Here is a 14,952-nt window from a genome sequence, read left to right as displayed (position 1 = left end):
GCTGAATAAGTGAAAATTAATGGCGATTTTGTCCTCTGAACAGCTTGTTCCTTCCTGTCAATCCTCTATAGACCTGTACATTTATTCCTGTCTCACTCTTCCTTGCCCTGTTGGGGGAAGTCCTCCAAATTTGTAAAACATTGCAAAGGAAACATTTACAGACATTTGCATAATAGGAGGCACAGAATTTGAATTCTTAAGCTCCAGCCCATGTCTGAGACCATTTATATTAGCTGTCATCCACCTGAACCTAATGTTAACCTGTTTTCCTTGACCATAACAGAGACAAATTGGTCTGTGGATAATACAAAACAGTAGAGATTTCCACAGCCCCGTGTGGGTATAAGATACTTTAATCAGTTTTAAATGTTAGCACAATCAAGGTGCCTTGGAAATATTTACAGGCAGCACCTCACCAATGCTGTCAGAAACACATCTACAATTTTTATCACAACAGTAACCCAATGCCTAACTTTTTGGGGATAAGACAATGACTGTATTAATTTAGAAGATATATTTAGAAAAATAAAGTTTCAATTGATAATTTCAGTTCTGAAGTTACAGTTCAAAAACTTTTCTGTTCACAATTTCAACAGAAAAGTCTCTAATGTGAACTAGAAGCTGCTTGAACTTCAGAATTATTGTCAAAGCTTCTTTGCCTCAGATTCTGCCAATGCTAAACAGATTCAAAACAAACAAAATAATAATTTAGATGCAATGCACTCTCAACCTCTACAAGAATCTTTCCCCAATCCTTAACATGCCAGTCTTCTGCACTTGTTTCATAGTTTTAAGCATCTAACTTAAGTCAGGCAAAAGTTCAGGATTTCACTCTTTATGTAGCCATCAGTCCTGCATAGACTTGGCAAATAGGGCATTTCTTAGAGTTCTTGCCATACTACAGCATTAAGAATGAAAGAATTCAATTCAGCAAAATGCATCAGAAGGAGGTGTGTGTCAACAGGACAAGAGGTCCAAGGTTTTTAAAAATTATTTTGAAGTTAAATATAGCAATTCCAAAATGGAGGATCAGATGTCCAGTCAGAGCAAAACTTGAGCAGGAGAATCATCAGCAGAAGCACAGCTGCTTTTGATTAGTCCATTCTTATTAGGCAGACATGCTGGGTCACTCAATCTTTAGCATCTCCCACTCCATCAGCATTAATAGCAAACATAGCTTCTGCTTCAGGAAGACAAGGTGAATCATAGATTTTACATATCCTTGTTTCACCCCGACCTTTCCTCAGGTACAATCTAAAAGGAATGAATTGAAGACATATTAGAACCAGGATGATCTACAGATTAAAAAATAATAATCTGGCTCTACAGCAATTTGGACATTAATTATCCTTTTCCCCACTCCATCAGATAACCTACCAGAACCTAAGAAAAGCCACATCAATTAAAACTAGCATTCTTCTGTCTTACCTGGTGGTTGAAGCATGTGCAATGATGTTCCCTCCAATAGGTTTCTTGGGATCTGCAGCAAACATTGCTGCTCCATCTACTTGGGCTACCACCTGGTTCGTAATCACTACTGCCACACCAAACTGTCACAAGAGAGGCATAAAATTAACTGCAGCTTCTTTGCTAGAAATGGAAAGCGCCCCAGGTGGTCTGTCATCGTCTACTCAGACATTACATTCATCCCATTTATTCTGAATAAAGTACCCCTGTTCATCCCTTGACTACCCGGAGAATACTGCAGATGGAACAAAATAAAATAATAAGGTGTAGGCCACTTAGTTTACCTCATCTGCAAGTCGAAGAAGCATGCGCAGAAATCTGGCTAAATGCATCTGTCTGGCTGACAATTCACCTCGGCCAGAATAATCTGTCCGGTAAAGGGCTGTGGCACTGTCCACAATCAGCAAAGCATACCTGGAAAATAAATGGTCAGGGTCTGACATATCTTTGGGACCACCTCTCCTGGTATACTCCTTGTCATGATCCTAGGCCTAGTGAGGCCTACAAGCTCCGGAGAAGCCTGTGTAGGAGTGGCTAGTGGGCCTACATCTTCCAGGATCCCTTTTGTCCCTCTGATTGGGTGACAGAGTTTTTGAAGGGAAAACTCACCCAAAGGGGTGGGACCTTGGAGGAAGGCAATAAAAGGCCTAGCTAGAAAGGAAAGTTGTTCTCTTTGGAAGGGCTGCAGTGTGGAGAAGGCTGTAGCTGGAGGAAGGGATCCCTCACTCAAAGGGGGTGGTGAATTTTGATATTTAGTAACAGGGAACGACTAGTTAGATGCCTTAGGGCTGTTTATTTATTTGTACCAACCTTTACTGTTTCTTTATTCACTGTTGCACTCTTTTATTATGGTCGGCTGATAAGGTATGTGGCTGTCTTTGATCAGGGCCAGGACATTCTCTGCCCTGTCCCCAACTTTCTGGAACTCTCTGCTGAGTGATACTCAAGCCCTGTGGGACTAGAGGGACGGTGGCTCAGTGGTAGAGCATCTGCTCGGTAAGCAGAAGGTCCCAGGTTCAATCCCCGGCATCTCCAAAAAAGGGTCCAGGCAAAAAGGTGTGAAAAACCTCCGCCTGAGACCCTGGAGAGCCGCTGCCAGTCTGAGAAGACAATCCTGACTTTGATGGACTGAGGGTCTGATTCAGTATAAGGCAGCTTCATATGTTCATATGTTAATGAAGTTCTGCAGGGCATGCAAGGAAGAGATGTTCCACAAGGTGTTTGTTGAGGATAGCAATGTTCTTCCATTTGGCTGGCACTCCTGCTTCCCCTGCCCCCCCTTCGAGGCTATGGCACACCTTGGCAGTTCCATCATCATCTTATTGGTATTTATGCTGTATTATGATAATTTTAATTTTAAATTATAATTATGTAAAGCTTTTTTTATGTAAACCACCTTAAGTCCTGTAGAGGGTTTCACTGACTGAAAGCTTGGTAGGTTTCTATTTATTTATTTACTTATTAAATTCAAGCTTTAGGCTGCCCTTCCCCATGGAACAGGGCTTAGGGTGGTTTACATCAAAAAAACTTACATAATTATAATTTCCTTTTTGTACTGTCTCAATTCTACTATCAGATGCTCCTCAGTAAAGTAACCCAGACTGCCTATCATCCCTCCTCATCAAAAATTTAAAGTAGTAAGATTGTGATTGGTTCAAAACTCCAGTTAGTACATAGTATCAGACCTGAAAACTGTATTTTTCTTCATATCAATCAATATTTTTTTTAAAAAAATACAGCTGTGGAAAGGTTGTGAGAATGTATGTTTCAAACTCAGCTTGTTAAATACTGTGAGTGAAGCATATATTTTGCTCTGGAAAAGAATGCTGTCTACTGGCAAAGTGCCAGGTGACCTTCCACACAATTAGTATCTTACTCTAACCCAGATAGTATTGTTATTGTCAGAATTCTGGCTAACTTAGCATGCTATTTTGGTGTTTATTTTCTTATCTGAAAATGTTCCCTGAAATGTTCTATTCCCACCAAGATATTTTCTGAGATCATTCATTTTGCCTGTTATTCTTCAAATTGTTGCCTGTCTGTAGGCCTTTTTTACTTAACACTAGACTGCTTGGATACAGTATTCTTGTGAGACTGGAAAGACTCTTGCATTGTACCAGAAAAGGGCATGCACATCATCAATCAATTCCAGTGTGCAACCTACATATTTCTGTCTACCTGGGTATAATGTAGGGCAGAATGGTGGCTATTATTCTGAATAAAGCATGAATATGAAACTGGTTAGTCTAGGCCTGGTTCATACATTTGTAGGTTGGAAATGGACTTTGCGCAGTAGAATGTATGCGCCTCCACACACACAGTTTGCGAGATAGATGCTCCACATAACCATATAATTGCTCAGTATTCATTTGCATTACCTCCTTCCTTTAAGTGAGCATAAATCAGGTTACCCTGAAACACTTCGCTCACATGGGACATTACCTCAGTGGTAAGAGGGGTTCTTCTAGTGTGGTGGTCCACCTATGCCTGAGCACTCTTTCAAATGTTAATTTATTTATTCGATTTATATCTCGCCCTCCCCACTGAAGATCATCCTAGGGCTGGATCAGAGTTTGTGGCACATAAAATATCCTCCATGTAGAATAGGGTTCTAAATGTGTCTTTTACGACAAGATCTTAGATAAACATGCATGGCTTCCAATCTCATTTACATTTAACAGTTACAAAACAGTTTTGTGAGATCCAAATGGCATTTTAAATGATAAAAAAGGAAGGAAGGGGTCCCCTTTGACATCCAAAAAAGCTCTGCTAAGAATCTTGGGACCTGCATGATCAAAAGGTTTGTGGGATGAGGGCTGTAGTGAGGGGGATTTGGTGAGACTGACTGACAAATCTGGCTGGATCCAACCCATTGTCTTTTATTTGTCCACCACATATTTCGGACACATCTCTTTGAAGAGAGGCATCAAGTCTAAAACTACCATCTTTTTCTTACCAAGGTGCACTTAACTGAAATGTTAGGAAGAATTTATTTTATGGTAACAGAACACTACTGCAATCTGGGAAAACTGGCAGCAGCGAGGATTAGGCATATTTCACAGGACAATTATATTATTCTGGTAAAAAAAAAAGCCAGGGACTCTTTATTAGGCCATTGTCCTGCCATCTTCAGAGAAATTATATAAAATGTTGCAATTGATGAACCAATTAACCTATAAGATAGTGGCAACCTTCTCTGAGCATGCTACACTTGTTACCTTGATTCTGTCATCATAGCAGATGCTTGGTATAAGAGCTGCGTCTGATGGTCTGTATTAAAACCTCGAGCATATGCCACATTATCGAGCACATCGCTGCCGGATAAGCCATACCTAGGCGAGCAAATCAAACAAAAGGCAAGTCGGTCTTTGGGGAGCATCTAGTTAAGTCTGATGCCCTGCCTGACTGTTCCAGACTATTTCATATTGTATGCCTCATCCCTCCCTCCCTCTAGCAATTTTTGGTGTGCTGCTCCCTCTGCATCAAAGAGACCTTGTTACTGTTGATTTGATAAATTGGAATGGAAGCTGCATTCAACAGTGTTATAGGTTGGTCTTTGTGTTTCCAAAAATCCACACAAACTCACTCTCCTTTTTTGTTAATCTGTTTTTCAAAAAAAGGAAGAGCTGAGATTGCATTTTGGGTAGTAAAAGTGATATATAATCCTCTTTAATCCTTTCACATAATCTTTGTGAAAGATATACACAAAGAATCTATATCATGGGTGTCCTAGTTTTCTGAACTGTATTCATTTTTAAAGGGCTTAATAGGATCTCAGAAAAAAACTTTAAATAAATTAACAGCCATCAGAATCTCAACTCATTAGGAATTCATTACTTTTTAAAAAATATCAGAGTATGGTACTGGAAAAAAATCTGACATTTCTTTAGTTATAAATTATCAGCAAACAGAGCATTTACTTCTGTTTATTATCATCACATAGTGATCCATGCCTCAGTTACATCTAGAATGGAATATTGCAATGCACTCCAATTGGGGCTACCTCAAAGGGAGTTCAGAAGTTGCAACTAGACTGCTCGTCAGGGCCAGCTATCAGGAGCATGGGACCCCAATACTACAGCAACTACACTGGGCCTATCCATTCCCAAACCCAATTCAAAGTGTTGGTTTTGACCTATAAAGCCCTACAAGATTTGCAAGCGGGGTATCTGCAGAATGGTCTCCCATATGTTCCTGCCTGGGAATTAAGGTAACAGAGAGAGGCCCTCTTGACTATTAATCAAATAAGCTTATCCAGTAGGTACACCAAGAGAGGGACTTTTCAGTGGCAGCCCTATGATTATGGAACAAGCTCCCCAGGGAGGTGTGCCTGGCCCTTTCACTCGACCTTTAGGAGGCAGCAGAAGATGGGTTTATTCACGAAAGCACTCAATTAGTTTGTTCTGCCTACCAGCAGTTTTAAATTATTGATTTTAAATTACTGGTTTGGGGTATTTATTGTGTTTTGCTATTATTTACATAATATTATTTACCTCACACACCACTTTGAGTTCCTGTAATGTAGAAAAGTGGCTAGTATTTTTAATCAATCAGTAAATACATGAAATGAATTTGAAATGAACAAGGGCATATAAAAATTGTTAGAATGGTTATATGTGCCCTAGAAAGCAAAGTTTGGTGCACATAGTCAAACCTGCTTAATATCTTTTTTAAAAGTAAGCGGATATTTATATCCCTCTCCTATAAAAAGAGGGAAAACGGTCTGTCAAAATAATACACTCTATTAAGAAAGCTGTACTTGGTGCATTTGTGTCTGATTTGCCCTGATTATAGCCTGAAATCAAAAGTTTTGTCTATCTACCCCCAGAAATATTGACACTGGTTAGCTTATAATACAGGCCTGCATTATTGCATAGAGAAAGTCTATTCCAGTGGGAATTCCACTGCCTCCTAAATCGGTCTTTGCAAAAGAGGGGATCTGATGCCAGGAACACATTTTCTATGCTTGCAGAACACAAGTTATGTATATACTGAACATTAGATGAATACACATCTTGTACACTTCTGTTCTACTCTTACTTTTACGTTGACTAAAAGGTACAGTAAAACACTTTAAATAACATGCAAGCTACTTAAGCAAGTCTTATCATACATTTGTTTTGTCATCAGTAGATGGCACTATTGTGACACAGCTTAATGGAGCCATACAGAGTACAATCACAGACCTTTCAGCCACAGCAAGCAAGCGCTCTGGACGGAAAGTGCCCTCCGTGTCAATATACATGGCTTTCCCTTCACCACCACCTCGATCAATGGGAAGCTAAGAAATGGGGCGAAAACAACAGATTGTCACAAAAGTGCTTTGATTCTCTGAAAAGATACACTGATAATCTAGAAATTGTAAAATAATAAATGGAATGTTTAAACATTGTAATCTTGGGAGTGAACTAAAGTAGACTACATTAGGATATTTTCAGTCAGAAAATTATGAAGTGTTTTACTCTAGAAATGAAGAACAAAGAAGAAATGGAATTGCTCTAATAGCAAGGTGAGATGTAGCGCAGGCAGTCAGTAGCTATAATGCAAAGTCTGACTGAATAATATTAGACTTCATGGAAAGCCTATAAATATATCCATCAGTCAAGTCTATGCCCCAACTACAGATGCTGAAGAAGTTGAACGCTTTTATGCATGTCTCCAGGAAGAAACTGATCACACACCTAAACAAAATGTGCTGTTAGTCATAGGTGACTGGAACACAAAGGCAGGGAATAAAGTAGAATTAAATACAGTTGGAAAATTTGAGTTAGGAGCACACAACAAAGCAGGAGAACAACTCATAGGATTCTGTGAAGACAACTAGTTGTTCATCGCAAACACATTTCAGGTGACTGATCAGACGATTGTATATGTGGACATTACTGGATAGCCAGTACAGAAACTCAACAGATTACATAATCAGAAGCAGAAGTTGGAGAAGCTCTATTGTCTCTGCTAAAAGAGGACCATGAACTGATTGTGGTACAGATCATGATGTGTTAAGGCTGAAAATTAGAATACTGAAGAAAAACACCAAAACATTCCAATTGGCAAAGGAGTTAGCCAAGGATGCATTTTATCTCCCTATATCTTAAATCTATTTGCAGCACAAGTCTTGGGGAGAGCTGACAGATTTAGGTGAAGGTATTGTGAAAACTGGTGGAAGGAACATTAATAATTCGAGATATTCATGTGCCAGCACATTACTGGGAGGAAACAGTGAAGACCTGAAACATCTCCTGAAGAATGTTAATGCAGAAAGTGCCAAAGCAGGATTACAACTGAACATCAAAAATGCAAAAGTCATGACAAGGAAGTTAGACAACTTTAAGGATGACAGTGAAGAAACTGAAATTGTACAAGATTTTCTATTCCTTGGCTCCATCATCAGCCCAAAGGAAGGCTGCAACCAAGAAAACAGAAAGACTGAGACTGGGAAGGAGCTAGAAAAGATCCTTAAGTGTAGAGATGTGTGTAGGTGATCAAGATAAAGTTAATTCATGCCATAGTATTCCCCATTATTTATTTATTTTGTTTGACTTATATCCTGCCCTTCCTGCAAAGCAGACACAGGATGGGTTCCATCAGAAAATTAGGGGAGGGACGGTGGCTCAGTGGTAGAGCATCTGCTTGGGAAGCAGAAGGTCCCAGGTTCAATCCCCGGCATCTCCAAAAAAGGGTCCAGGCAAACAGGTGTGAAAAACCTCAGCTTGAGACCCTGGAGAGCCATTGCCAGTCTGAGAAGACAATACTGACTTTGATGGACCAAGTGTCTGATTCAGTAAAAGGCAGCTTCATATGTTCAAGTCCATCAGATCCCAAGATCACTAGAATTGGGGGGGGGGACACGGGGGACACACCTAATAGAAGGTGATGTCCAGTGCTTCAGCTGCAAAGCCTGGCAGAATAGCTCTGTTTTGCAAGCTACATATGGGTGTGAAAGCTGGATAATGAATAAAGCTGACAGGAAGAAAGTTGATTCATTCGACATGTGGTCTTTGAGGAGTTTTACAGATAATGTAGACTGGCCCAAAAGACAAATAAGTGGGTTCTAGATCAAATCAAGCCTGTACTCTCTCTAGAAGCTAAAATAATCGAACTGTGGATATTGTACTTTGGTCACATTTATGAGAAGACCACACTCACTGGAAAAGACAAGAATGCTAGGAAGAGTTGAAGGCAGCAGGAAAAGAGGAGGACCCAACAGGAGATGGACTGATTCAGTCAAGAAAGCCACAGCAAGACCTGAGCAAGGCTGTTTACAGTAAGACATTTTGGAAGTCATTAACTCATAGGGTTACCAGAACTCAGAAACTTTGATTTCACCATGACTTAAGATCAGCTAGAGAGCCCTCCTCTACAGCCTAGAGCTATAAAGAAGCAGGGGAAACTATATTTTTGCACTGGAGAAGCAGCGGGGGCGGGGAGGAGATGTATGCTAAATAAACATTCCAGAGCACCCTCCCCACCATCTGCTACTCCACCAGCCAAGATTCTTAAGACATTTGCCTCATTATGGTGACAGTGGCTGGAGGAAATGGATTAGAGACAAAAGTGGCAGATACAGAAAAGGATAAGCATCCTTTCCCCACCTACTAATTCTTTGCTGCAAATTGCACTTTCTTGTCTTTGCAGCTCTGTTCAGCAGTAAAAGGGATTCACAGACTCAAGTCTATTGTGAACCTATAGCCAAGTCCTCAGTGTCAAAGGATCCACCCAACTATAGTTCTCTTGTATCATGGGAATTATGCCCCACTGAGCAGGAGTATTTTCTGTTTAATGTTTTATTTCAGTAGGAAATTAATTTACTTACCTGGCAGGTTACTGCCAGCGTGTGACACAACTGAGTCTTTCCTGTGCGGAATTCTCCAAACATCTCTGTTATAGACCCAGTTTCTATTCCTCCTTAATAAGAAATAATGATTTTCAAACTCACTTCACAAATAATATCTACAACAGATATATATTAAAAGTGCCTGAATTTCAGTTCATGGGAATCTCAAGGTCCTATGGGTTTATTTCTCCACAATGGCTTTTGCTGCATGATTACTTCAGGAAAAGCAAACTCAACAAGTTCCAAGCAAAAATATATAATGAACAGAGTTTAGATGGAGAAAGGCTCTTAGAAGGCAGATTAATAACACCATGCAACAGGTCTTTTTGATCATATTTACTTACTAAAATATTTGTATCCTACACCTTCCATAAAGCTCAGGGTGTGTAACTGGCAAGATTTTATTTTGCCAAACTAATTTCTTTAGCAAAGGTCTTAAAATGGCTTCTTTCACACACCACCAGAAGGAAATGTCCTATTAGGGACCAGAAGAAAATTTACTATTGTGGCAAGCAGCATTGTAAATTCAAACGAGGATAAGCAAAGATTTACTTTGCAAGTGTTGGGCTGCAAAAGCCCAAGGACCCTGTATTAATCAAAGATATCAATCCAAAGCTATACATTATTCAATATCTAAATATGGATCTCTATGCAAAACTATTTGTGTGCTCCTTTACTCAGTAGATATTTTTGAATAGGTTCCTGCTATGAAATATAACACAAACAGAACCAGCTAGGCAACCACCTTTTCAAAAGACCCAGGATCCTCCTCTCTTCTACTGAACTTACCCTTGAAAGAATTTGTGGTCTCAAAACAGATTCTGCCTAATACATGCACTTTGAATCAATCTGTGATATAAGTTTTGCATATACACATCTACACACTATTATATATGCAAACATTTAGTGGACATAATGTTTCAGAATACAAGCATTCTAAATAAAGATCTGCACCTTGAAGGAGCTTGTCAAGTTCTTTGGACCCAGTGGTGATCTGAATGATCTCTGACCTCCGCTGATGAAACTCTGTTGCTGTGGTGAAGCCCATTGGAACCAATTTTGCTGCTTCTGCCTGAAAGGGAGAATAAATGGCAGTGAAATGACAATGGTAGAAAAACCCTGGTTTTGCAACAAGAATATCTGCCTAGGCCAACAAAGGCAACTGTTTATTTAAACAAGGTGTGACACAGCATCTAGGTGCAGTCACGGGAATCTTTTGACTTGAGAGCTGATCATTGAGCCATTAGAAGTACACCATTATACTCTGCAGTAGACCCAACAAAAGCATGCTCTGCCACTTCCTTGCTTTGTTTTCCTACCTCTTGAATTGCTATAATACTTTTGAGGAAAATGTTAAAAAGTCCTTCCGTTTCTAAATATTTTCAAGTACAATCTTACTTGAAAAAGTTCATGGAGCACTATTTTCAAGAAGCAGTTATCTTAATATTTTAATAGCTTTAAAGTATAATTACCAAGATTTTGTCAGCTTTAGCTTCACTAATGCCTTTAATATTGAGCAACTCTTTCTTTGGTGCATAAGCAACAGCTTCAACAGTGTGAAATCCAGCTTCTTCTAATTTCTTCACATCATTTGCATTTATACTGCATTGCTATGCAAAAGAAAACATAGTTACTGGGCATGAAGCATTTGCAACAGAAGTGAGACACTTAAATTATCTGACAAAATATGAAGTATTGCTATCCCATTCAACCAAAAAAGCAGCTGAAAGATATACTCTATTTATGTATTTCAGTTATTTATTCCAATATTAAGAATAGTACAAACAATGAGGTGAAGTTTCTTTCCTGCCTTGCCTGCTCAGCAGCATAATACATTATGATATACAATACAGATGAATAGTTATTTGAAATAAATACTTAATGATAAACCAGCAACTTTTCAGCACTATTTCAATTGTTACTAATTTAAATATTATGCAGCAAGAATTGCATTTAAGATTAATTATCATGTCTGCACCTTTATTCCTTCATAGACTGGTAGAACAGAAACCAAAATGAAAAATGCCCTTCATCTCAGAACCATATCCACCATCATGGAAACATTAAAACTTTCAGAATAAGGAAACTTATTTCACATAAAAATTCAGTCACTGCTATAATGGTTGAAAATGAGTATGGCATAAAATTTCATTTCTCAAACAGCCCTAAGCTGTGGTTTTACCTTGAACCCAAAGAAAGGCAGAATAAAACTATTTCAATAAATATGCCCTAGTATATATTTTATAACAAGGTCATGATGGTTCATCTTTCTTTGCATGCACATAGATTAGGAACATGTTATGCACAGAAATATTAATGCATGAAGCAGCCCCAAACACCTCTAGCTCTCCAAGGAGTCACTGATGATATACCTCCAGCCGTGAAATGGGTTGAGGACCAAAGCTTCCCTCATCTGTTGACAAATCTGCACTTTCATCACACTGCATTTGCATGGCCATGGCACAAAGTATTCTGTCAATGTTCCTACAAAAGTAAGAAGTGTTAATAACAGTTATTTAGTGTTCAAAGCACTGCACATACATTAGTTTACTGTAATCAATAAATCCTGTAAGGTAGGCAAATGTCATCTGCTGAGGGAAAAATTAACTTGGCTTCTGCAGAGGGAAATCCTGCTTAAGCAATCTCTTGGAGTTGTGTGAGCAAGTTAACCAGCATGTAGATAAAGGCAATCCAGTAGACATCATATACTTGGATATAAAAGGATTTGGACAAGGTACATCAAAGACCTCAGAGTAACCTTTAGCAATCATGAGGTTGGTTCTCTCATATATTAAAAGTTGGTTAAATGGCAGTAATCAGAGAAGAGGAATAGACAGTTTGTGCAATGGAAGGAAGGAAGCAGTTAGGTCTCTAAGGACTGAAATTGGGACTTGTACTATTTAATCTGTTAATACATAATTTGTAATTGTGGCTGAGTAGCACAGTAGCCAGCTTTGCTGATGATACCAAATTATTCCGGATGCTGAAAATCAAGTCAAAATGTCAAGGCATCTAAATGGGGTGATTGGGCAACAATGTAGTAAATGAAGTTCAATGTGAATAAGTGCAAAGTGAGGCATACTGGAACAAAAAAATTTCCTATTTTTAAATATATGCTGATGGGGTCTGAGCTGGATGACACTGAAATTGAAAGAGCTTGGGTTTTATTGTGGAAACCTGAATGAAACTGCTGACCCACTGTGCAGTAGCAATGAAAAACTCAATGTTCTGGTCTCTATAGCCTTGTAGAGCTGGAAAAAGTACAAAAGAGAGCAACCAAGATGATTAGGGGTTGGAGCATCTCCCATATGAGAAAAAGACAGAGAGACTGTATCTTTTAAGTTTTAAAAAAAGAACAGCTACCGGGAGACACCACAGAGGTTTATAATATTGTGCATGGGATGGAGAAAGTGGATAGAGGGAGCTTTTTCTCTTTCTCCAATACTGGGAAATGATTTCACAAACAAATCGCTGGGAAATAAGTTCACAACAGAAAACAAATACTTTCCGACTCAATGAGTAATTAAACAGTGGAATTCGCTACCAGAAGACACAGTGATGGCCATGATAGACAGCTTGAAAATGAGGATTCGATCCATTAGTTACTAGTCCCACAGCGACTGAAGGGGGTTTCCATTTCCAGAGGCATGAAAGCTCTGAATACAAGTGTTGGAGGCAGCAGCAGGGGGAAGGCCTCAGCCTCTACGACCTGTTAAGTTTCATCTTCCAGAACAACTGATCGTTGGCTGTATAAAACAGGATGATGTACCAGGTGGGACCACTGGTTCGACCCAGCAGGCCTTTCTTATGTTCTCTGGAGTTCCGTTCAGTTTATTAACGACTGAAAATTACGCCAGCCCGAGAAATCTCTTACTCGCAAGGAACAAGCGTTTCATTTCCCGCCTCACCTTGTCAGGTGGCCCAGGAACGACAAGCCCACCTCTGCGGCGTCCTTTCTGCACCGGGAAAGATGGGGGCAAGGGGGCGATAAACACCAACTCCCCTCCAAAGTCTCCCCCAACAACGGGCCTGTACGCCTCTGGTTTCAGAAGAGCCCGCCACTACCTCACGTGACCCTACGTATATACGCAGCAACGCCTCATTCGCTCGCTGAGTGGTTGAAGGAGGTCCTGTTGCGCATGCGGGCCGCGATAAGACTGTTCTGCATTATTCGTTGGGGGAGGGTCCGGGCGGTTCCGGGATTTTGTTGACGCTAGCAGCAGCCTCGGCCCCTTGTGGTGGCCGAAGAACCCTGGCTTCCAGCAATTTAAACAAATAGTGTGCCGGGAAAATTATCTGGTCTTGTCAACCCACCCATTATGTATGGATACTTAAATGCTTAAGAGAATGACAGCGGTGAACCATAGTGCAGCGATCATACAAAACAAGCCCGCTGTCAATGAGCGGGAGACGGCGCGTGTCCACGTAACTTTGCTTAGTGGTTTTCCATATGCGCACATTGTCATATAAATTGAAGAGTACGGAATGGTGCAGAGGAACCGGTAGGGCACGTCTACAATAGGCAACAAGGTCCGTGACTCACTACCGTAAAAGGTCAGATAATCCTATATATCCCTTGAAATTGGAACATGAAGGCAGATTGTTCTGATTTCCTTTCATATGCTTGCAACTCCCTGCCACTTTAGGAGGTAACGCTATTTGCAGTGTCAATGCTTGCTTGAATTGAGCCGGTATATATTTTTTTTCTGAAAGAATTTTGGTGTAGAAATTTTGAAATAACTTGAGACCGACATCAGTTGTTAAGAGCCTGGGTGTGATTCTGGATGCCTCCTTGTCAATGGAGGCTCAGATTGCAAATATTCCCAAACTGGCAGTTTCATCCTCACCAGGTCAAACAACTGGCCTCCTAGCTGCCTTGCCCCGACCTAGCCACTGTAGTCCATGCAGCAGTCACCTCCAAACTGGACTACTGTAATTTCCTCTACTTAGGGCTACCCTTGTGTCTGACCTGGGAACTCCAATAGATACAGAGTGCGGCAGCGCAAGTTCTTATAGAAACTCTGCATACAGCACGTATCCACCCTGTGCTCCGTGAGCTGCATTGGCTTCTGGTGGAGTACTGGATCAGGTTCAAGGTTATGGTATTATCCTTTAAGGCCCTAAATGGTCAGGGCCTGACATATCTTTGGAACCACCTCTCCTGGTATACCCTCTGTCATGATCCTAGGCCTAGTGAGATCTGCAGGCTCCAGAGAAGCCAATGTAGGAGTGGCTAGCAGGCCTACATCTCCCAGGATCCATTCTGTCTCTCTGATTGGGTGACAATTTTTGGAGGGAAAACTCACCCAAAGGGGTGGGACCTGGGAGGAGGGCAATAAAAGACCCAACTAGAAAGGGAAGTTGTTCTCTTTAGAAGGGCTGCAGTGTGGAGAGAAGGCCGTAGCTGTAGGAAGAGATCCTTCACTCAAGGTAGTGGATTTTGATATTAGTAACAGGGAACTAGTTAGACATGTTAGGGCTGTTTATTTGTACCAACCTTTACTGTTTCTTCATTCACTGTTGCACTCAATGTCTTTTATTACCCACCTTTGAGCCCCATGGCAGTGGTAAGCTGCAGTACTGCAGTCCAAGCTCTGCTCACAACCTGAGTTTATCCCAGCAGAAGCTGGATTCAGGTAGCCGGCTCAAGG

General features: G+C 40.4%; 1 protein-coding gene across 2 annotated transcripts; it reads right to left on the bottom strand.

The window, feature by feature from the left end:
• Positions 1 to 335: 335 nt before the first annotated feature.
• On the bottom strand, positions 336 to 13,516 carry RAD51 (RAD51 recombinase). 2 transcript variants are annotated; one of them, XM_060261352.1, is made up of 10 exons: positions 13,210 to 13,516; positions 11,674 to 11,785; positions 10,774 to 10,911; positions 10,256 to 10,373; positions 9,281 to 9,372; positions 6,654 to 6,748; positions 4,686 to 4,799; positions 1,752 to 1,881; positions 1,429 to 1,550; positions 336 to 1,254 (listed from the first exon to the last, which is right to left on the bottom strand). In XM_060261352.1, the coding sequence occupies exons 2-10, from the start codon at positions 11,758 to 11,760 to the stop codon at positions 1,131 to 1,133; spliced, it is 1,020 nt and encodes a 339-aa protein (XP_060117335.1). In that variant the 5' UTR covers positions 11,761 to 11,785; positions 13,210 to 13,516; the 3' UTR covers positions 336 to 1,130. The 2 variants fall into 2 exon arrangements, with proteins under 2 accessions (XP_060117335.1, XP_060117334.1); XM_060261351.1 differs by lacking the exon at positions 13,210 to 13,516 and having other exon boundaries at positions 11,674 to 11,795.
• Between the last annotated feature and the right edge of the window lie 1,436 nt (positions 13,517 to 14,952).

The sequence above is a fragment of the Heteronotia binoei genome, chromosome 21, assembly GCF_032191835.1.
Source record: "Heteronotia binoei isolate CCM8104 ecotype False Entrance Well chromosome 21, APGP_CSIRO_Hbin_v1, whole genome shotgun sequence".
In the NCBI taxonomy this organism is placed as follows: domain Eukaryota; kingdom Metazoa; phylum Chordata; class Lepidosauria; order Squamata; family Gekkonidae; genus Heteronotia; species Heteronotia binoei.
This window is presented reverse-complemented; position numbering and strand designations above follow the sequence as displayed.